Source organism: Panthera leo, chromosome F3, assembly GCF_018350215.1.
Source record: "Panthera leo isolate Ple1 chromosome F3, P.leo_Ple1_pat1.1, whole genome shotgun sequence".
NCBI lineage: Eukaryota > Metazoa > Chordata > Mammalia > Carnivora > Felidae > Panthera > Panthera leo.
The window spans coordinates 30,580,168-30,602,012 of record NC_056696.1 but is presented as its reverse complement, the minus strand read 5'-3'; the positions used below and the strand labels follow the sequence as shown (position 1 = coordinate 30,602,012).

The 21,845-nt window shown below is 39.3% G+C and overlaps 1 protein-coding gene across 6 annotated transcripts in view; it reads left to right on the top strand.

Moving 5' to 3' along the window:
* The window catches only part of RPS6KC1 (ribosomal protein S6 kinase C1), a 316,680-nt gene that overhangs the window by 188,583 nt on the left and 106,252 nt on the right, over positions 1 to 21,845 (top strand). Inside the window, exon 16 of one of the 6 annotated variants that reach the window (XM_042925692.1) lies at positions 377 to 408. The exons of the other annotated variants lie outside the window; for them this stretch is intronic. Coding sequence (XP_042781626.1) covers positions 377 to 393 — 17 coding nt within the window. The 3' untranslated portion in view covers positions 394 to 408. Of the gene's footprint in view, positions 1 to 376; positions 409 to 21,845 lie in introns of those variants that run through there. 6 annotated transcript variants of the gene reach the window in all.

Sequence of the window (21,845 nt, the reverse complement as noted above, 5' to 3'; positions counted from 1 at the left end):
CTCTCTCCCTCTGGCTCTCTGCCCCTCCCCCACTCACATGCTTGTTCTCTGTCTCAAAATAAATAAATGAACTTTTAAAAGTAATTCCAGAAATATGTGCTTACAAAATAGACCAAAATTAATTTACTACTCCAAAATGAACTGAAGGACATTAAGAAAGTTAAATAAGACATGAAAGAATAACCCAAGTTGTAATTAGAAAATTCAGAAATGAGGTAGTAACTCGGGAGGGAATGAGAAATAAAAGAAAAAATTATTTTAGAAACGAAGACTAAACTAGAAAGGCCATAAGAGTGAATGAACACAACAGATAATGCCTTAAGAGAAATGTGATAGGAAAACAACTTTTTAATTGAAGGCTTAAAATTTTTTTCAGGTTCACAGAAAAACTAAGGGGAAGGTACAGAGATTGCCCTTATGCCCTTTGCCCTGCATGTGCACAGCCTCCCCCATTATCAGTATAGCCCACCAGAGGGGTACCTTTGTTAAAATTGGTGAACCTACTTTGCCACTTTGTCATAATCACCCCAAGTCCATAGTTTGTATTATGGTTCACTCTTGGTGTGGTACGTGCCTACCAGTTTGGACGAATGTGTAATGACATGTACCCATCGTTATGGTATAAAGACTATTTTCATTACTCAAAAAATCCTCTGTGCTCTGCCTGCTCATTCTTCCCCACCCACATCTCACCTCTCCCCCCATCCACGCCACACCTGGTAACCACTGAATTTTACCATCTCCATGGTTTTTCTTTTTCCAGAATTTCACATAGTTGGAATTATATATTATGTAGCCTTTTCAGATTGACACCTTTCTACTAGTAATTTGCTTCCTCCACATCTTCAGGGCTTGGAAGCTCATTTCTTCTTAAGTGCTGAGTAATATTCCATTGTCTGGATGTGCTACAGTTTATCGATCCATTCACCTACTGAGGGTCATCCTGGATACAACCAAGTTTTCCGATTATGAATAAAGCTATAAACATCTGTGTGCACGTTTTTGTGTGGACATAAGTTTTCAACTCCCTTGAGTAAGTAAAAGGGAGCACTATCGCTGGATTGTATGGAAGAGTATGTGTAGCTTGGTAAGAAGCTGTCGAACGGTCTTCCCCAGTGACTATACCATTGGGCATTCCCACCAGCAATAAGGTGATTTCCTGTCGCTCCACATCCTCACCAGCATTTGGTGGTGTTAGTGTCCTAGACTTGGGTCATTCTGACAGGTGTGTGGTGGTATGTCATCGTTTTAATTTGCATTTCCTGATGACCTATGATGTTGGGCATCTTTTCATATACTTATTTGCCATCTGTATATCTTTTTTTGGTGAGATGCCTGTTGAAGTCTTCGGCCCATTTTTTAATTGAGTTGTTCACTTTCTTATTGTTGAGTTTTAAGAGTTCTTTGTGTATTTTGGTGAGCAGTCTTTTTTATCAGATATGTCTTTTGCAAATAGTTTTTCCCAGTCTGTGGCTTGTCTTCTCATTCTCTCGACATTGTCTTTCACAGAGCAGGAGCTTTGCATTTTAATGAAGTTAAGTTTATCAATTACTTCTTTCATGGATTGTGCTTTTGGTGTTGTAAACTGAAGTCATTGCCATACCCAAGGTCATCTAGGTTTCTTTTCCTATGTTGTACTCTAGGAGTTTTATAGTTTGTATTTTACATTTAGGTCTGTGATCCATCTTTAGTTAGTTTTTGTAAAGGATATAAACTCTATGTCTAGATTTTTCTTTTTTTCCCCCTTCCTCCCTTCCTTCCTCTCTCCCTTCCTCCCTCCTCTCTTCCTCTTTCTCTCTTTCATGCAGATGTCCAGTTGTTCTAGCACTATTTGTTGAAAAAACTATCCTTTCTCCATTCTATTGCCTTGGTTCCTTTGTCAAAAATCGGTTGACTTATTTACATGGTTCTATTTCTGGGCTGTGTGTTCCGTTCCATTCATCTATTTGTTCATTTGACACCACCGTGTTGTCTTGATTACTGTAACTTCATACTAAGGCTTCAAGTGGTCTAATGTTGTTGTTCTTCAATATTGTGTTCACTATTCTGTGTATTTTGCCCATCCCTATAAACTTTAGAATCACTTTGTTGATATCCACAAAAATAACTTGCTGAGATTTTGATCAGGGTTGCATTGAATCTATAGATCAGTGTGGGGAGAATGGACACCTTGACAGTGTTGAGCTTTCCTATCCATGAATATGGAATGTCTTTCCATTTATTTATTTATTTATTTGATTTCATTCATTAGAGTTTTCCTTACATAGATATTGTGCTTTTTTTGTTCAGTTTATACTTAAGTATTTAATTTGGGGGGGGGTGCTAATATAAATGTTATTGTGTTTTTAATTTCAAATTCTACTTACTCCTGCTGGTATATAGGAAATTGTATCCTGAAACCTTGTTGTAGTTATTAGTTCCAAGAGACTTTTGGTGATTTTTTCAAATTTTTAAAATAGATGCCCATGTCATTTGTGAACAAATAGTTTTATTTCTTCCTGTCTCAACTGAACTTTTGTTTCTTTTTCTTGTATTATTGCATTAGCTAGAACTTCCAGTATGATGTTGAGAGGAGTGATGAGAGGAGACATCCTTACCTTGTACCTGATCTTAGCTGGAAAGCTTTGAATTTCTCACTATTAAGTATAATGTTAGCTGTAGGTTTTTTGTAAATGTTCACTATCAAGCTGAGGATTCTTCCCCTCAATTCCTACTTCACTAAGACTTTTTATCATGAATTTTGTCCACATTTACTGATATGATTGTATCGTTGTTATATCATTGTGATTTTTCTTTTTTAACCTGTTGATGTGATGGATTCATTAGTTTATTTTTGAATGTTAACTTGCATACCTGGAATAAATCTCATTTGGACATGGTGTATAAGTATTTTTATACGTTTTTGAGATGCATTTTCTATTATTTTGTTGAGAAGTTTTGTATCTATGTTCATGAGAGATATTGGTCTGTAATTATTGGAATATCTTTGTCTGGTTTTGTTATTAGAATAATGCTGGCCTCATAGAACGAGTTGGGAAGTATTCCCTCTGCTTCTGTATTCTGGAAGAGATTACAGGTAATTGGTACAATTTCTTCCTAATTGTTTGATAGAATTCACCAGTGAACCCATTTGGGCCTAGTGCTTTCTGTTTCAGAAGTCTATTAATTACTGATTATTATTGATTCAATTTATTTAATAGATATAGGCCTATTCAGATTATCTAGTTTTTCTTGTATGAATTTTGGCAAGTTGTGTCTTTCAAGGAATTGGTCCATTTTCATCTAGGTTGTCAAATTTGTGGGCATAGGGTTGTTCATAGTATACCTTTATTATCCTTTAAATGTTTATAAGGTCTGTAGTGATATCCCCTTTTTCATTTCTGATACTAGTAATTTTTGTCCTCTCTCTTTTTGTCTGGTGAGATGCTTCCAGATTTTATTGATCTTTTCAAAGAATCAGGTTTTATTTTAATTTTTTTTTTTCTGTTAGCTTCCTGTTTTCAATGTCATTGATTTCTGCTCTAATTTTTATTATTTACTTGAGCTTACTTTGGATTTAATTTGCTATTCTTTTTATAGTTTCCTAAGATAGAAAGTTAGATGATCGTTTTTAGATCTTATATGCATCCAATGTTGTAAATTGTTTCTAAGTACTTTCACTGCATCCCACAAATTTTGGCTAAGTTGTATTTTCATTTAGTTCAAAATATTTTAAAATTTCTTTTGGGATATCTTCTTTGACCCATGAGTTATTTAGAAATGTTTTTTGTTTGTTTAATGTCCATGTATTTTGAGATTGTCCAATCATCTCTTGTTACTGATTTAATTAATATTTATATTGTAGGGGTGCCTGGGTGGCTTAGTCGGTTAAGCGTCTGCCTTCAGCTCAAGGTCATGATCTCAGAGTTCGTGAGTTTGAGCCCCGCATCTGGCTCTGTGCTGACAGCTCAGAGCCTGCAGCCTGTTTCAGATTCTGTGTCTCCCTCTCTCTGCCCCTCCCCTGCTCACACTCTGTCTCTCTCTCTCTCTCTCTCTCTCTCTCTCTCCAAAATAAATAAACATTAAAAAATTAAAAAAATATATATTTATATTATATATTTTATGTCATCTTTATATTTATTTAATTTTATTGTGGTTTGAAAGCAGATATATGATTTCTGTCTCTTAAATTTGTTTTATTGCCAGGAATGTGGTCTATCTTGGTGAATGTTCCATGTGAGTTTGAGAAGGATATATATTCTGCTGTTCTTGGATGAAGTAGTCTATAGATGTCAATTATATCCAGTTGTTTGATGGTGGTGTTGAGTTCAACTTTGTCTTTACTAATTTTCTGCCAGCTGGTTCTGATAGAGGGATGTCAAACCCTGCAACTATGTTAGTGGATTCATCTGTTTCTCTTTGCAATTCTATTAGTTTTTGCCTCACATAGTTTGACGCTCTGTTTTTAGGCACATACACATTAAAGATTATAACATCTTCTTGGAGAATTTACCTCTTTATGATTATGTAATGCCTCTGTTTATCTCTGATAACTTTTCTTTTTTTGAAATCTGCTTTATCTGAAATTAATATGGCTACTCCTTTCTTTTCATTTATTAAAAAAAATTTTTTTTAAACATTTATTTACTATTGAGAGACAGAGAGAGACTGAGCATGAGCACGGGAGGGGCAGAGAGAGGAGGAGACACAGAGTCTGAAGCAGGCTCCAGGCTCTGAGCTGTCAGGACAGAGCCCGATGTGGGGCTTGTACTCAAACTGCAAGATCATGACCTGAGCCTAAGTCATCCGCTTAACCAACTGAGCTATTCAGGTGCCCCTCCTTCTTTCTTTTAATTAGTGTTGACATGGTTTATTTTTCTCTGACCACTTAATTTTAATTTATATGTGTCTTTGTGTTTAAAGCGGGTTTCTTGTAGACAGCATATAGTTTGTTCTTGTTTTTGTGATTGACTCTGATAATCTTTTAATTAGGGCATTTAGATTATTGATGTAATCGGATTAATGTCTATCATATTCATTACTCTTTTCTATTTGTTGCCCTTGTCCTTTGTTCCTATTTTGGTCTTCTGGTCTTTTTCTGCCTGTTGTTTTAATTCAGCATTTTATGCAATTTTAATCTCTCTCCTTTCTTAGCATATTGGTCTTCCCTTCCCTCCCCTTCCCTCCCCTTCTCTCCCTTCCCTTCCCTTCCTCTCTTTCTCTTCTTTAGTGATTGCCCTAGAGTTTGCAATGTACATTTTCAGCTAATTCAAGTCTACTTATATATATATATTATATCACTTCAGATAGTCTGAGTACTTCCTCTGTCCCTTGTATCATTGCTGTCATTCATTTTACTTATATAAGCGTGCACACACACACACACACACACACACACACACACACATCTATATACACACATAATTGAATATGTTGTTGGTATTATTTTGAATAAATTGTCTGTTAGAATCAGTCAAGAATTAAAAAATGAAGGCTTTTCAATTATTCCTTCTTTGTTGCTTTCTGTTACTTTTTGTGAATCTGAGTTTCTGACCTATGTTATTTCCCTTTCCTCTAAAGAACTTTTAACATTTCTTGCAAGGCAGGTCTATAGGCAGAAAATTTCCTCAATATCTCTTTGTGAAAAGGTCTTTTTTTTTTCTTCTTCTTCACTTTTGAATGTTAGTTTCTCAAGGTTCAGAATTCTATGTTGGTGGTTTTTTTTTTCTCCCAATATTTTAAATATTCCACTCTGTTCTCTTCTTGCTTGAATAGTTTTTTTTTTTTAATTTAAAAGATTTTTTTTTAAGTTTATTTATTTTGAGAGAGACAGAGCAAGCAGGGGAGAGTCAGAGAGAGAGGGAGAGAGAGAATTCCAAGCAGGCTCCTCACAGCCAGCACAGAGCCTGATGTGGGGCTCAAACACACAAACTGTGAGATAATGACCTGTGCCAAAAACCAAGAATCGGACACTTAACCAACTGAGCCACCCAGTGCCCTTGCTTGAATGGTTTCTTAGGAGAAGTTGGATATGATTCTTACCTTTGTTCTTCCATAGGAAGGTATTCTTTTACATAGCCTTCTTTCAGAGTTTTTCCTTGATCTTTTCTCTGGTTTAAAATGGTATATGTAGGTGTAGTATTTTGGTTTGGTTTGGTTTAGTTTGTGTTTTTTTGCATTTTTTCTGCTTGGTGTTGTCTGAGCTTCCTGGATCTGTGGTTTGATGTCTGACATTAATTTGGGGAGATTCTCCATAATTATTGTTTCAAAGATTTTTTTTCTTTTCCTTCTCCTTCTGGTGTTCTCATTACATGTGTATCACACCTTTTGTATTTGCCCCACAGTCCTTGGATATTCTGGTTTTCTCAATATTTATTCTCTTTCCTTTTCAGTTTTCAAGGATTTTATTGATATATCCTCTAGCTCAGAGGTTTTTTTACTCAGTGATGTCCAGTCTACTACTAAGCCCTTCAAACGTATTCTTCATTTCTGTTAACGGTGGTTTTTATTTATGTTTTTTGTTTCTTGTTTTTATCTCCAGCATTTCTTTTTGCTTCTTTCTTAGGATTTCCATCTCTCTGCTTACATTGCCCATCTGTTCTTATGTACTGTCTACTTTATCCATTAAAGCCCTTACTGAATTAATCATAGTTGCTTTAAATTCCCAATATGATAGCTCCAACATCCCTGCTATGTCTAGTTCTGGTGTTTTCTCTGTGTCTTCGAGTTGTGTTTTTTGCCTTCGGGTAGTCCCTGTAATGTTTTTCATGATAGCTGGACATGAAGTACTGGATAAAATGACTGGCTATGAATAGGCCTTTAGTAGTGTAATGGTGAGGTGTGAGGTATGAGCAAGTATTCTATAGTCCTACAATGAAATCTCACTCTTTCAGTGAGACTGTGCCTCTGGACTGTGAACTTCACAAGAGTTTCTCAGTTTTTTTCAACCTCTCTAGGTATGACAGGATGGCTAGAGTGGACTGGAGTTGAATATTTCCCTTCTCCCACATAGAAGGCTAGAGGTCATTGGGGTTGGGTATTTCCCTTCTCCAGGTCAGTTGGCTCTGATAATACCCCAGCAGGTTAGGCTCTGGTTAACTAGTTTCCCCTGAAGCGCAGGTCTTGTTAAGAAGAACAGAGTGCTCTGGCGTATTTCAAAATGATTTATTTCCTCCTCCCTTGCTAGAAGCACAGAAGTACAAGGGGATTTTTCTCCAGTATTTACTGTGGGAACTCGGTCAAGTTGCTGGAAGTATATTTCACAATGTTATGGAATATTGTTACTGAATCCCCTGGGGTTTTTAACTCTCAGACCTGTTTTCACTGAGCCTCCATCAGTTTGTCAATTACAGTTTAGGTTTTCCTATTCTGGTATTGTTCCCACAGTGTTTTACACTTGTAAGCCTCTCTCTGGTAACCTATGACTTCACTTGTCTTTCTTTTCAGTCTGGGGGCATCAGGTTGCCTTGTGTACCATCCACTCTCTTACAGATTCCAAAAGAGTTGTTGGTTTTCCAGTCTGTTCAGAATTGTTATTCGGATGGAGTGGTAATTTCTAAGATACTTACATGCAGAACTGGAAACTAGAAGTCAGAACATTTTTAAAAATAAAAAAATTAAGAAAGAGGGGCGCCTGGGTGGCTCAGTCAGTTAAGCATCTGACTTTAGCTCAGGTCACGATCTCATGGTTTGTGAGTTTGAGCCCTGTGTTGGGCTCTGTGCTAACAGCTCAGAGCCTAGAGCCTGCTTCAATTTCGGTGTCTGCTCTTCTCTCTGCTCCTCCCATGCTCATGCTCTGTCTCTCTCTGCCTCTCAATAAAAAATTAACATTAATTTTTTTTAATTAAGAAAGAGATAAAAAGGATTAAAGAGAAAGTGGTGTATATTGAAGTAGGCAAAGAAGATCAAACATATGGTTGTTGGAGATCACAAAGAAAACCAAAGCAAGGCAACTGAACTGTAAAGATGAATTCAAGAAAACTTTTTTGAAATTAAAAAAAAATTGAAGCTACATGGAAAGAGCACACTGCATACCTGAGAATGTTGGCAATATGATTAACACAGAAAAAAAAATGAGCTTCTAGAATAAAAAGTGCACATGACTTACAAGAGAGAAAAGCTTATAATTACACTTCTCAACAGCAGTGCTTTATTGAGGAGAGAAAAATGAAACAACATATTTAAAGTAAGGAAAGAAAACGTGAGTGAAGGATTTTATACCCAGCAAAACTGACTCTAAGAATAAAGGGCACAAATAGTTATCAACATGCAAACATTCAGGGAATATTGTTCCCATGAGCTCTTCCTGAGGAATCTAGTAGAGAATGTATTGTAAATGACTGAAACAATGAGAAAGACACCAACATAAGAACTTAATAGTGTCCTGGACCATGGGGGAGAGTATAGTGTGCAATGGCTACATGGTCTCAATGTGTAGATGTAATAAACTTTTATTTTAATGGGGAAAGTAGGAAGGTATATGCAAAAACACTTAAATGTTTTTGAGAATCATATTGGTGGTGATATTAGTATTGTCATTCTGAGATTGTTGCTGTGCAATGTCAGAACAGTAATGTTGGGATGTTTTAATTCTGTCGTTCCCTCTGCTTTTAAGAACCCAAGTTCTCAGAATGCAAGACAGGAGATTCCACTGTTATAGAGTGGTTAAGTAAAAACTCCATAGTATTGAATCTGCACAGAAAGTACAATATACATTTATGAGATGTTTTTATCTTTGAATCATAATATTTCATAGTTCATTCTGCTGAAAAGTTCTAGAAACAATGTATAATTTAGCAAAGAGCATCCCCAACACCCAGATTGTGGTTTTGAAACACTCATTTCTCTGTAAAAGAAATTAGGGCTTCTTGGAGAAATAAGTCTAGGGCAGGAAGTCTATAAAATGAAGTTGGGACATGTTAGTTAACAAGGAAACTATCAAAGACTTCTGAGGTCATGTCAGAAGGACTCAGCCTCCTACTGGTCAAAGATGGGACAGTTTGACCTTCAGTAATGATAAGAATTGAAACCTGTCATGTATGTTTAAATTCATGATTTGATAATGATATTAGAGAGAATTGATCATTGGGGCACCTGGGTGGCTCAGTCAGTTAAATGTCTGACTCTTAGTTTCATTTCAGGTTATGTTCTCACGTTTGTGAGTTTGAGCTCTGCGTCAGGCTCTGTGCTGACAGTGCAGAACCTGCTTGGGATTCTCTCTTTCCCTCTCTGCTCTCCCCTGCTGGCTCTCTCTGTCTCTCTCTCAAAATAAACTTAAAAAAAAAAAAAAAAAAGAACTGATCACCTTCAGGAGAGGTAAACCAATTCATATCTTGAAAACTGGGAAGTAAAAGGAAAGAATTAAGCATTTACCCTGGTTTTTATATGAACTGTGCCACTTGGTATCCAAATAGTAAATTAAGGGCACAGTATCTTATAAAACTATTCTAATTACAAAATGAAAAAGAAATGATAGAATATCACCATTTTGCAACCCCCGCTGGACAGATACAGGCATTCAGCATCAATAGTGGCACAGATTAAAAACCGAAAGATAACCAGACATTATGTGCCTTCTGTAGTATTGCTGGACACTACCTATAGTCTTGCTAAAGAGTTTTAACCTGGTCTGATCCTTAAGTGGACTGAGCTTCCAATTTGCAGGAAATGCAGGAGACAGGAACTTGTTGAACTTCATTGTGAGCAGACAGTCAGCAACATCAAGACACTGGGAAATTATAGGTCAAACTGCCCAAATTCTTCCACAAATGATTTGTAAAGAAATGGAAGGGGTGGAGGACAAATTCTGTGGATTAAAAGAGAATTAAACGATAGTAAAATTGGGGGGCACCTGGGTAGCTCAGTTGGTTGAGCGTCTGACTTTGGCTCAGGTCATGATCTCGAGCCCTGCATCGACAGCCCTGCTGTCAGCACACAGCCTGGAACCTGCTTCAGATTCTGTGTCCCTCTCTCACTCCCCCTCCCCCGTTCGTGTTCTGTCTCTCTCAAATATACATAAACATTAAAAAAATTTTTTTTAAAGATACTAAAAGTTTTAAGAAGGGCAAGACTAAACAATAGTGTCTACTGATGCATGTTTGGATTTGGGTGATAAAATGATTTTTAAGAAGTGACAACTATCATGGACAATTGTTACTTTGAGGGAAGAGGGGTTATGATTGGGGCACACGGAGGAACTTCTGGGGTGGCTGTCTATATAATATCTATATATTATATATGTAGTGAAAAAAGATAAAAGAAGATGTTGGTGCTGGTTACCTGGTCCTTTTACTAGATACGGATTCCTACAGAGCTACTGCTAGCCTTTATTTGTCTTTGTGCAATTTAGAAAAAGGCAGACTTTCTTCAAGTCATTGACTCCTAGTGGCCAGTAAACACAAAAGTCTACAATGCCTATGAAAGGAACGGTGCCTTTGAGCAGTGTACAGCTTGCACAACTTTATGAAATGGCCTTTGTCTATGTTGGTTCAAGCTCATCTCCATTTGGTGTTTATTAAGGAAAGGAATTTATTTTTTGCAAGCACCATTTTGTTCTTTGAAAAATTTTACCTGAATGTACTTTAGCAATCCAGTGGGATAGAGAAAGTGCTTATTCTCACTAATATTTCGCTTGCCCATTTTAGCATACAATATCACTCAGGTAGAAGTAAGTACTTCCTGAGATATTGTGTAATATTAGAAACATTTAAGGGGGCACCTGGATGGCTCGGTCAGTTAAGCGTCCGACTTCGGCTCAGGTCATGATCTCATGGCTGGCGGGTTCGAGCGCCGCATCAGGCTCTGTGCCGACAGCTTGGATTCTGTAGCTCTCTCTCTCTCTCTCTCTCTGCCCGTTCCCCACTCACACTCTGTCTCTTAAAAATAAATAAACATTAAAAAATTAAAAAAAAAAAAGAAATGTTTAAGAAGGCTAGCTAGCTTTGGAGCCAGGAAGTTCTAGAGTGTCATACCTCTAGTGTGGCTAGCACCATTTGGGCTCTAGCCCCCATCTTGGCCGGGTCCAGAACTTCATTCACCATAAATCATCAGGTTCAGGGGAATAGACCCACATTAGGAAAAGTTCAGAAGATTGTGATATAAGTGAAAATGTCTATTTGCTAATTTCCCATAATAATAATAACTGCTAAATAAACGAGAATACTCATGTTAGCTCTGTTCTCCCAATGAGGCAAGTACCTCTGAAGCCAGAAGGTTGTGTGATTTGCAAAGGGAGGTGGATGATCCTAATGGCTGGTGACATTCTCATCACATTCTGATCCACCCATCTCCACTCCAGGGAGATACCTGCCAGCTGGACCAAAACACTTGTGTCAACCGTGTCAGCATCCTACAATAGACACACTTACAAATTCTTGCTGTCCAGCTCACATTTTCCCAGGCTCCGCATAGAGGGAGGAGGGAACACTGGGTCAACCCTGGTGTTTAGGGGCATGACAATTGAAGCCACCAGCTCACCTTACATTACAAAGAATGTCAGGTAAATGAGTCTAACAGACATGGCTAGAGGAACAAACAGTGGTTTCTGATCTAAAGTAGACAGCCTGGTAAGGCCAGATTTAAACATTCTTCGCCCACTTCTACTATTTGAGAGATATATATGTATCTTTATCTATCTATCTATCTATCTATCTATCTATCTATCTATCTATCTACATATCTATCTGTGTGTGTGTGTGTGTGTGTGTGTGTGTGTGTGTGTGTGTGTGTGATTGAATCAGATTGAATCAGAGAAAACATCTTCAGCTTGGCCTGTGTGTGTGTGTGTGTGTGTGTGTGTGTGTGATTGAATCAGATTGAATCAGAGAAAGCATCTTCAGCTTGGCCTGTGTCTAAGGTATCCAAAATGCAGATCACTAGGTTTCTGTCAAAATAGTTTTATTGGGTTTCTTTTCTTGGGCTTTTGTGTTACAGGACTGGACTACCCCTGAACCAAATCCATACATGTCATTAGACTGGATCAGATCTATTGGATCCTACTGGATCTACCTTATCAGGCAGAAGCCTGTCCTTCAGTTGTGTACTTAGAGAAACAGTAGTAACTTCCTCTGACGGTGGCAAAGTACTGAGAAGCAGGACTCCTGTCTCTCCACCCTTCCTTTAATGCTGTAGGTCTATGTGATTGGGCTGGGCTGGGGTTTTTGTTTGTTTCTTTTTTTTGGTCTGGCCTAGAACAGGGAACTGTTGCTACTGCTCCCGGTTTCTGGGCTCCTCCTGCTCAGAGCTCAGCTGATTGTGGGGTGTGAGCTCACTGCTGTTCCTCAGGTCCTTCAGCACAGCCACTGTATTGTCTTCTCACATGCCTGGCACCCGGATTGGAAACATAGTATCTAAAATTAACGAGTTCTTTCCGTCCTGGAACTTTGCACTCACCTTTAGAACTCAAATGAGGGCTTGGCGATGACAGAATTAATCTGGGAAATTGGATGCTCCAAAATAAGACTTAAAGACCCCATCCCTTAAATATATTGGACCCGAAATGGAGATGATTATGTATATTTTGGGTTTAAAAGAGTTTTGTAAAGAAAATTTTTGTTGCCACGAGTTTTTAGTTTAATTGCCTGGCAGGGTGGGAAATCCCAACACAACAGCGTGGAACTGGGGCATGAAAAGCAGCAAGTGAGACGGATTTATGAAGCCCATAAATAAAAATGAAACTCATTTCATTGTCCAAATTGAGTGGAAAGGCACAATCTATCCCAATTCCGATAAATGGAAGAATGGGACATACATAGAGGAAAGTTCTTTCCATTTTAATAAGGCAAGATAATGGGTGTGACATAACTGAGGAATTTCAGAAAAAAGGACATTTCATTTTGCCAGATTTGACCAAGGAGGCATGTTACCCGTATCTACTCTAAGGGAGAAAATGCACACTTTCCCAAAAAGAAGTACAATCGACTGCATGTTTAAACAGTGCCCAAATGAGCATTTTTTTTCCTGTAAAGGCAACAGCGGTGAAAAGAATGAGAAGCAAAGGCCAAGGTGGCAGCCACGTTAGGCAGGAGATTTTCCTACTCCTGGAATCTGGGGGCTCGCCAACCTTTTCCTATTCTCTCCTAAGAAGCACATTGGTACTTAACTGTTCTTTGAAGCCTGTTTACTCCTGTACAAATGGATCAGATAAGACTGAGGGTGGGTGCCAACAATGAATAGCTAGATTTTAAAAAAAGGGATGATGTAGAGTGGCTGCAATTTGAGTGGCAGGATATTGGTGCTTTGTGGTTCCCCAGTGAGGTTTGGGCCGCTGTGTGTTTCCTTTGCCACGTTGATTTCCAGCCCCACCTTCTCTGATGTGTCAACTGAGCCTATTCCCTTTCCAACTAAATGCCTGGGTTCTTTAGATTTTTCTTTGTAGTTCTTTGCTCATCCATTATCTGTCTATTTCTGGGCAAGTATACAAGTTGGTATAAATTACACGTGCAGTCACTAGCCATGAAACTAGATAGAAGCCAACGGGCTCGTAAGGGGAAAAAACCCAGGCATGACCTTGTTGTCTTTGATGTGGATCTACAGGCTCACTTGTCATTCATCTTTTTAAAATGTTTATTTATTTACTTTTGAGGGTGGGGAGAGAGAGAGTAGGGGGAGGGGCAGGGAAGGAGGGAGACAGAATCCTGTGCTGTCAGCACAGAGCCCAGGCATGAACCCACGAACCGTGAGATCATGACCTGAGCCGAAGTCAAGAGTCTGATGCTTAACAGACTGAGCTGCCCGGGCGCCCCAAGGCTCACTTGTCATTCATCTAATTTAATAAACATTTTGAACACTTGTCTTGTACTACTTACCCTGCTGGGCACTGTACATGGTTTAAAGATAAGTTAGGCCTGTTCCTCTCCACAGTGATCCCACAACAAATGGCAGTTTTTACTTCTTCCCTCAGTCTCATCAGCACCCCCCGATACATTCAACCTAGAAAAAAAAATGGCACGCTTGCTTTGCAGATGTGGCTTCCAGACAAGTTCTCTAAGCCCCTTCCAGGTGGATTCCTCCTGAAACCTGCCTTATGTAGAAATTCTGAAGCTACCACAGGCTCCGGAGGAGTAGACACCAAAAATGCCCTCTGGCGCTGAAGGGTCATATACCCAAACCATCTCTTCATCTCTTTATTCACACAGAAAATAAGGAGCTTAAACTGAGGTTAAGAAGAGTAGATTTCATCCCACTTCTTGCTGTGAATTTCTGGAAGCATCCTGCCACCTTTTTGCACGTTGAGGAGAATCCACCCTTGTCTGGGAGATGATGCAGTCTCCTCTTGGGTCTCCTCCCACCCTTTAGCTTTAAGAATCCACTCTACAGCAGGGCGTCTGGGTGGCTCAGTTGGCTAAGCGTCTGATCTGGGCTCAGGTCACGATCTCACAGTTTGTGAATTCGAGCTCCGCATCAGGCTCCATGCTGACCGCAGGGAGCCTGCTTGGGATTCTCTCTCTCTCTGTCTACCCCTCCCCACTCATGCTTTCTCTCTCTCTCTCTCTCTCTCTCTCAAAATAAATAAATAAATAAACTTAAAAAAAAAAAAAAGAATTGACTCTACAGCAACTTAGCCAAATTGATTTAAAACCTGTCCAGTATGGACTCCTGGAGTCAGTCTTTCTTGTTTGGTGTTCTACCCTTGGATCATTAAAGACCGTGACTGTGAAGAGCTTCTTACATGTTGAGAACTTGACTAAATAAGCAAAACATGGGTCGGTGAATGGGGGAGAAGTCTGCTCTGAAAATTGGAGTCCCGAGAGACCGAAGTCAGCACATTTGCAGCATCGTGTCGGGGAGAGGCACTGTGCAGAGAGCACAGTGCTTCAACCACAAGAGAGGCTCCCTGTGGCACAGAGGGGCAATTCCATTGGGCAGAACCCTCCCACACAATTCTGCATCCCTGTTCTGACTTTGAGTTCACTAAGGAGGATTCTGATAAAAAAAACTCAGCTTCTTTTCCTAAACACGCTGACATTGGAAAGGAAAGCCCCTGGATAGGGAGCATGTGAATTCCAAGTTCTGGAAAGGGAATTTCTGAATTCCTCCATTATAAATTAGTAAGTTAATATACTCATTTATTGGCCACTTGTATGTTAATTTGATCAGAGTAAGGTCATCACTAAGAAAATCTGATTTGTCAGGCTGAGGATCAGTCTCTGGAACTTGTTGCCTTGAGATGCTTGACAACGCCTTTCCCGTGACCACCGCCTATGGCATCTCTCCAGGGTGCCTCCCCAAATTCAGGCACGGTCCCCATCGCTTTCACCCAAGGATGAGGCCATCCATCAGACTGGGTGCTCGTTAGGCCGTGGGTTTTAAAGATTTTGTGTCTTTCTCCTCCCTACCACCCTATGACAGACAATAATTTACTAAAAAGCGGAATGGGGTAGAGGAAGCTGGATTATGCAATTTAACAGGATCATTGAGAAACAAAGGCAGGACTGCAGGCCCTCTTAAATCATGATTGGGTGTTTGCTCTGATTTGCTGGTGGGGACTTGAACAACACTTCTCTGACCAATGAGCGCTCCCCCATGATGCTCCTGGCAAAAGGGGGAGAAAGAGAGAGAGAAACCCACCATTAAAGTCAGGCTAACCTCCTCTTTGAAAAACTCTGACCTGGATGAGGGAAAAGCCCAGAAGGAAAAAAATTTGAAAAGTTTACTTCAGGTTGAGAATTTCTAATTCCACCACTTTTGTGTGTGTGTTGTTGCATGATAGACATGACAGCATCTCCTCATTATTATGGAAAATATAGGGTTGGTGTTAATTACTATCTGAATATGAATGGGAGCAGAAGTGGGCATAGCCTGCACTGGCCTTTCTTTGACAAGGTATAACTTTCTTCTGAATTTCTGTGTTAATTAATGCTTATTTAAAAACCACTTTAATTGGTAGTAAACACCTCAACTTTTTGTACTCATTAAAATGCAGCCATTGATGTGTGATGGATTTTTTTTAAAGCTTAATTAACTTTCCTTCTGTATATATAACCTATAATAATGACAAACATATTGGGAAAAAATTACCCCTGCTTTTTCCCCCTCTCTCCCTACCCCCATTATAAAGACATTTTTAGCTAGGGATGTCTCACTTTGTTAGGATCAGATGCCATTAATTTGGCATTTTGGAGAAGAGTAGGTGGCAGGAAATCAAAGCTTTTGAGACATTGGTCATTTCTAAACCAAATACTCATATTTGTAAGGCAGAAAGAGTATTTATTTAAGTAAAAAGTTTAAAGAAACCAATACCCGAGATGACCCAAGACTTGACTGGACTATCTTTGTGGAAAATGTAAAATTCTTAAGACGTTCTTGGAGATGTTTTCTTGGAGTGGTTATAGTTGTGTAGAAATCGAGTAATGCATCTCTCCCCTTTTCCATTAGATATAGTCAATATTAAAATAATAAAACTACCTTAGGGAAAATTTGGAAAATAGAACAATTAGTATAGTTTCACCTACCCTCACACAACAGTTTTTAATTTTTCATAATTTCTTTGCATTCTTTGTCCATAGTGGGCACAAAATTGTTAAACAGTAAAACCATAGTCAGGAGGTGTAGAAGGAAATCAGCAGGAGCATAATTAGGAGGAAGAATTGACCTTGTGGTTTAACAGCCATTGGATAGGAGACTCGGGTTTTATCAAGAGGGGTGGGTCCTATAGCTCTAGGGGCCAAGCCATACAAAGGCCACAGTGGGGAGTTTCAGTCACTTAGTCTCTTACAGTCCCTGCTCTTGGTCAACAGGGAGACCAAGTCCCATCATCTGATCAGATTCTGACTTGTTCACACCTTCGAATTATAGAACTCCTGTTGATTGCAGTCTCAGACTCATTGGTGAGGACGACTATCAGAGTTTCTTGTGACTTTTCATAGTTTAATTTTAATCATTTCTTGAGCAAGTGGCTGTCTAAAAGCATTTAAGTCTCTGGAGAGGGCACAGTGGATGACTGTGGAGACAACAGGTATTACAAGAATCATCAGAAGGCCTTGGATAGTGCTTATTAGTCCAGATCCTGTCTCACTTAGGATCAGCCAGGAGAACAATTACATCCTCCACCAAAGGAGAAGAGAGGTTTGAGATCAGTAAATTTGTCCAATGCTTTGTTAATTCTCTTGATTTACCAAGGTGGCATCTGGAATAACATTATTAGTGGAAGGAGTTTTAAGAATCTCATTTCAACAGAGTTTCAAACAAACAGAGAAGAGAAAAGATAGTTATGAAAGGGAGGAAAAAGAGATAAAGATATGGCAGTCAGTGGCTTCCTGTGTTCTAGGGTCTTGATAGGAGATCATAGGCCAAAGCTGTCCATGTCTAGCTGTGTGCTGCTTGATTAAGATTCTCAGGAAAGCTGTCTCCTTGTGATGCCATTTGCTTTAGAAGAATCCTGAGGACGTCTCAGTTTTAAACCTCCCGTCCATATCGAAGTCTAGAATGTAGGTATATATATCTTGGAAATCGTGAATCCAATGGGGGCGATTCCTTGGAATTTCACTGCAGTGTTTGCACTTAATGGTACATGATATGATTCCTTCTAAGAGGTACGCTCTCTTTAAAACCAACACAGAAAGTAGATAAGGCAGTTGTGCTATTGGACATCAAAGTAATCCTGGAAGGTGAGATCTGAGAATGGCTTCACAGACTAGGTTTTTAACCACTAAATTTTGATATGAAAGATCTCAGGGAAAGGTGCTAAGAGATCTTGTCTTGTATTTATGCTCTTTTCATATCTGCCCATTGTCAAATTTTGATCTATATATTTGACACAATATTGATAATCAAATAGATTGATAGAGTCTAAGGAGTCCCAGAAGATATGTCCCTAGGACAATCCTTAGTTCTTCAGTGAACTTTTATCTTTTCTTCCTAGGGGTTGTGAAGTCCTTAACTAAATTATGCAGATCTAATCTTGACCAAGGAGTAGAGTTATAAGTCCATTGTCCCCCCACTTATGTTTAAAAAAAAAAAAACCATTGTGAAGAGATCTTGTCCAGTGAAAAAGGATGTGTTTAAGAAGGGGCAGTGGAGCAGAGGAAAGGGGATCTGGTGAAGGTGCAGGAGGAGGAGAGCAAGAGTAAAGAAGAAGTCAAGGTTCAGGGAACCACAGGGAGGCCAGTGTGCAGTCAATTGTGTTAGGAGACCAAGAAGGGAGTTTAAGTTTGGATTTTAGATCATCCAGGGATTTACTGACCTTTTCTAAAGCATCCTTAAAGGAAGCAATTTTAGAATTTTCCTTTCTTTCACAGGCCTCTTTATACCAATAAAAAATACTGACCTTGAAATATTTGTACTCTTTGAACCCTTTGATTCTAAAGTAGATTATTTTACTCATATCCAAATTCACTAGAGTGGTCCCTGAAATTCTAAATTGTTCTTGGTAAGATTGATTCAGAGCTTCAAATATTTGGTGTTACTGGTAACCATATTTGTAAATGTAAGAAGCTGGACAAAGATCTAGAAGTTCATTGAATGGCTGGGGATTTCCTCAGAATCTTGGTACTACATACCTATCTTGTTGAGAGCCCTAAGTTGCGAAGTAAATCAAACAAAGTTTTCACCAAGGACAATTAAGAAGGAAGAACAAAAGCTTAGGCTGGGCTTCAACATAAAGAGAGCCAAGTATTAGATACTAGTCAGGGGCAGGATTTACTCAGCTGTCTAGACCCTGGCCATCTCAGGAGGAGAGACTCGGGTTGGTGGGGAGTCTCCTGCATTGTCTGTCTTTCTCAGAGTGACTTGGGCTAGCAGCATTGGGTCCAGGCAATGATTAGAGTCTTGACATAAAAAACCACATAAGATAATCAACCAGAGCACCATGAGCATAAGCCTTTGTTTGAGTGGTACAGTACAAGAAGACTGAAGGAATCTCTCTTCTCTTGGAGAAGAAGAGTAGTACTTCTATAGAGCTTTAATAGAAGAGTCTACTGAAGCACAGCTAGTTTGGGGAATAGTTGGTCAGAGATGGTTCTCAGAGGGGGAGTTAGTCCTGTGGTTTAGCAGCCATTGGTGGGGCAGTTCAAGTTTATCAAAAGGGATGGAAGAGGCAGTGAAAATGTTTTAGTTTTTCAGGATCTTTTTATACAAGAGTGCTTGCTATATTGACAAAAGAAGTCACTCTAGTGTGATGGGGGAGGAGTGGGTAAAAGGGGATGAATCTTTCAAGAGGCCTTCTACTCAGCAGTTATTTTCTTTACAGAAGCAGGGGAAATTGTTGCTTCTTTCTCGCCGATGCCTTACTCCCATCTCAACCCTACTTGTCCCACAATCCACCAAAACAGCAGGGGAAATGAAGTTATAGCTAAGCAGCAGTGGACAGCAGTATCATACAAAGTTCCAGTGAAGATGCTATGGGTTGAATGTCTGCATCCCTCCAAAATTCATCTGTTGAAATCCTAACACCCACTGTGATGGTATTTGGGGTATGGCCTTTGGGTGATTAAGTTATGAGGGTCGAACCCTCATGGTGGGATTAGTCCTATTGTTAGAAGAGACACAGAGAGTGAGTGAGGATACAAAGAGGAGGCATCTGCCCACTAGGAATGGGAGCTCATCAGATCTGCCAGTTCCTTGATAGTGGGCGTCCCAGCTTCCGGAGCTATGAGAAATAAATGTATGGTGTTTCAGTTACTCAGTCTATGATAATTTGTTATAGAAGTCTGAGGTGGCTAAGGTACTGACATTGGACAGGAATTCAAGTTTCCAGAATTCCACAGTAATGGTCAGGAACAGAGAGAGCCTGAGCTCTTGCAGCCAGCTGACTGAACTCACACAGACTGATAATGCAGCTTCACTTTAAACACTGAAAAGGAGTCTCCACTGTTTGGCCTTACCATGGGGGTCATGTAAGAATTTGCTCATGTACTATGAGACACATCCAGACAGGAGTAGGCCTTGCTCAGGAACAAGCATGCGAAAGGGCCATTTATGGCTCCTGTGGCCTCTCCACTTGGAGTACAAGAATTTGAATACAGGTATCCCTTATGCCTGTCCAGTCCAGATACCTCTGCTTACTATGTCTAAACAGTCTCTTTAGCTGAGGACTTTATTATGTCGAAGAGAAATACTAACTGAGAAGACCTGAACACATATTATGGAATGAAGTGCATGCATTTAATGAATAGGTGATGTAAGCATTAATGTGCATACCTAGAAATAACTACATGTGGTTTTGTTTTGATGTTAATTTGCCACCCTTCCTTTGGTTTTGCTTCTTCTTTCTCTGGTTTTTCATTTTCTACTTATCTTCTCTGAGCATACCAGTCCTTGTCCCAAGCTGAGCCTTCCCAGACCAGCTGCCTCAGCCTGAGTTCCAAGCCAGGAAGATCTTCAGTCTGCTGGCAGCAGCTCAGCTGTCCTGAAACTCCGTCACCATCATCCTGGGAATCCTTCTCAAGTTTCTGCTGTGTTAGATCTCCAAATTCCTGAATCCCACATCTTCATCTTCCTTGTTCTAGTAACTTTAGGAGTAAGAGTGCAGAGGAGATGCATTTATTTTTAGTATTTTGCCTGAAAATATATAATTCCTTCCAATTGGATAGTTTGGCTAGGTATAGAGTTTAAGTTGACTCCATTCATTCAGAATTGTAGTCAATTCTCCTGCATTGCATTCCTATTTCTGACCCTGTGGACACCACTTTTTTCCTCTTTGACAGCTTTTAAGATCTTTTATCAATTCCAATTGTTCTGAATTTCCCAGTCATGTGCCTTTTTCTCAGTTTTCCCAATGGTGAGCTTTCCATAGGATTTTTTGATCTGGAAACTCATGTCCTTCAGATTAGAGACTATTTATTGTGTTACTTCTGTTAGCTGTTCCTGCTGGATTTCCTATTAGCTATGTTTGGGCCTTTTGGAGTGATGAAAAAACACTTTTTCTTTTTCTTGTTTTATGTTTTCTTTTCTTTCTTTCTTTTTTTTGGCGGGGGGGGGGGGGATTGTTGCACAAAGTAAACTTTATTTGTAGCAAATCAGGAGATCGAGGAATAACTTCCAAAGCTGTGACGCTCCAAGCAAGGGCAAATGGGTTCCTATGATTTAGGAATGAACACTGAAATACAGGGGCCTTGTCATTGCATGTGGAGGTAGGGCAGAGGTGGTACATGTGCCTTAAGGAAACGTGTCTATACATCCATTGTGTGTTATGTAAATGAGGCTTATGATCCTCCTTGGGCAGAGATTTTAGTATTCTAATGAGGTGAAGGTAACCGTGGGTCACTTCTGACTTCTGTGTATAAGTCTGCTTGACAAATTGTACGATCTTTGATACTTGAGCCTGGCCTGAAGGGGTCAATGGTTTAGTCTTTGGTTTGCCTGAAAAGGTTTTCAGGATGAGCAGTTGCACTTGACCTCAAACCCACACCACAAAAATTAGGACCTCACTGCATGTCTGTTGCTGACTCCGACTTTTAATGCCCCTCCAAAACCTGCCTGCTTGTGTATGGTCCCTTGTGCTATCCACCGTATTTAAAAAATGTGTCTGGAGTTTCTAGCTTTTTTTGCCCTTTTTTTTTTCAAATTTATTTTGTATAATTTACATCCAAGTTAGTTAGCATATAGTACAACAATGATTTCAGGAGTAAATTCCTTAATTCCCCTTACCCATTTAGCCCATCCTCCCTCCCACAACCCCTCCAGCAACCCTCTGTTTGTTCTCCATATTTAAGAGTCTCTTATGTTTTGTCCCCCTCCCTGTTTTTATGTTATTTTTGCTTCCCTTCCCTTATGTTCATCTGTTTTGTATCTTAAAGTCCTCATATAAGTGAAGTCATATGATATTTGTCTTTCTCTGACTAATTTCACTTAGCATAATACCCTCTAGTTCCATGCATGTGGTTGCAAATGGCAAAATTTCATTCTTTTTGATTGTCAAGTAATACTCC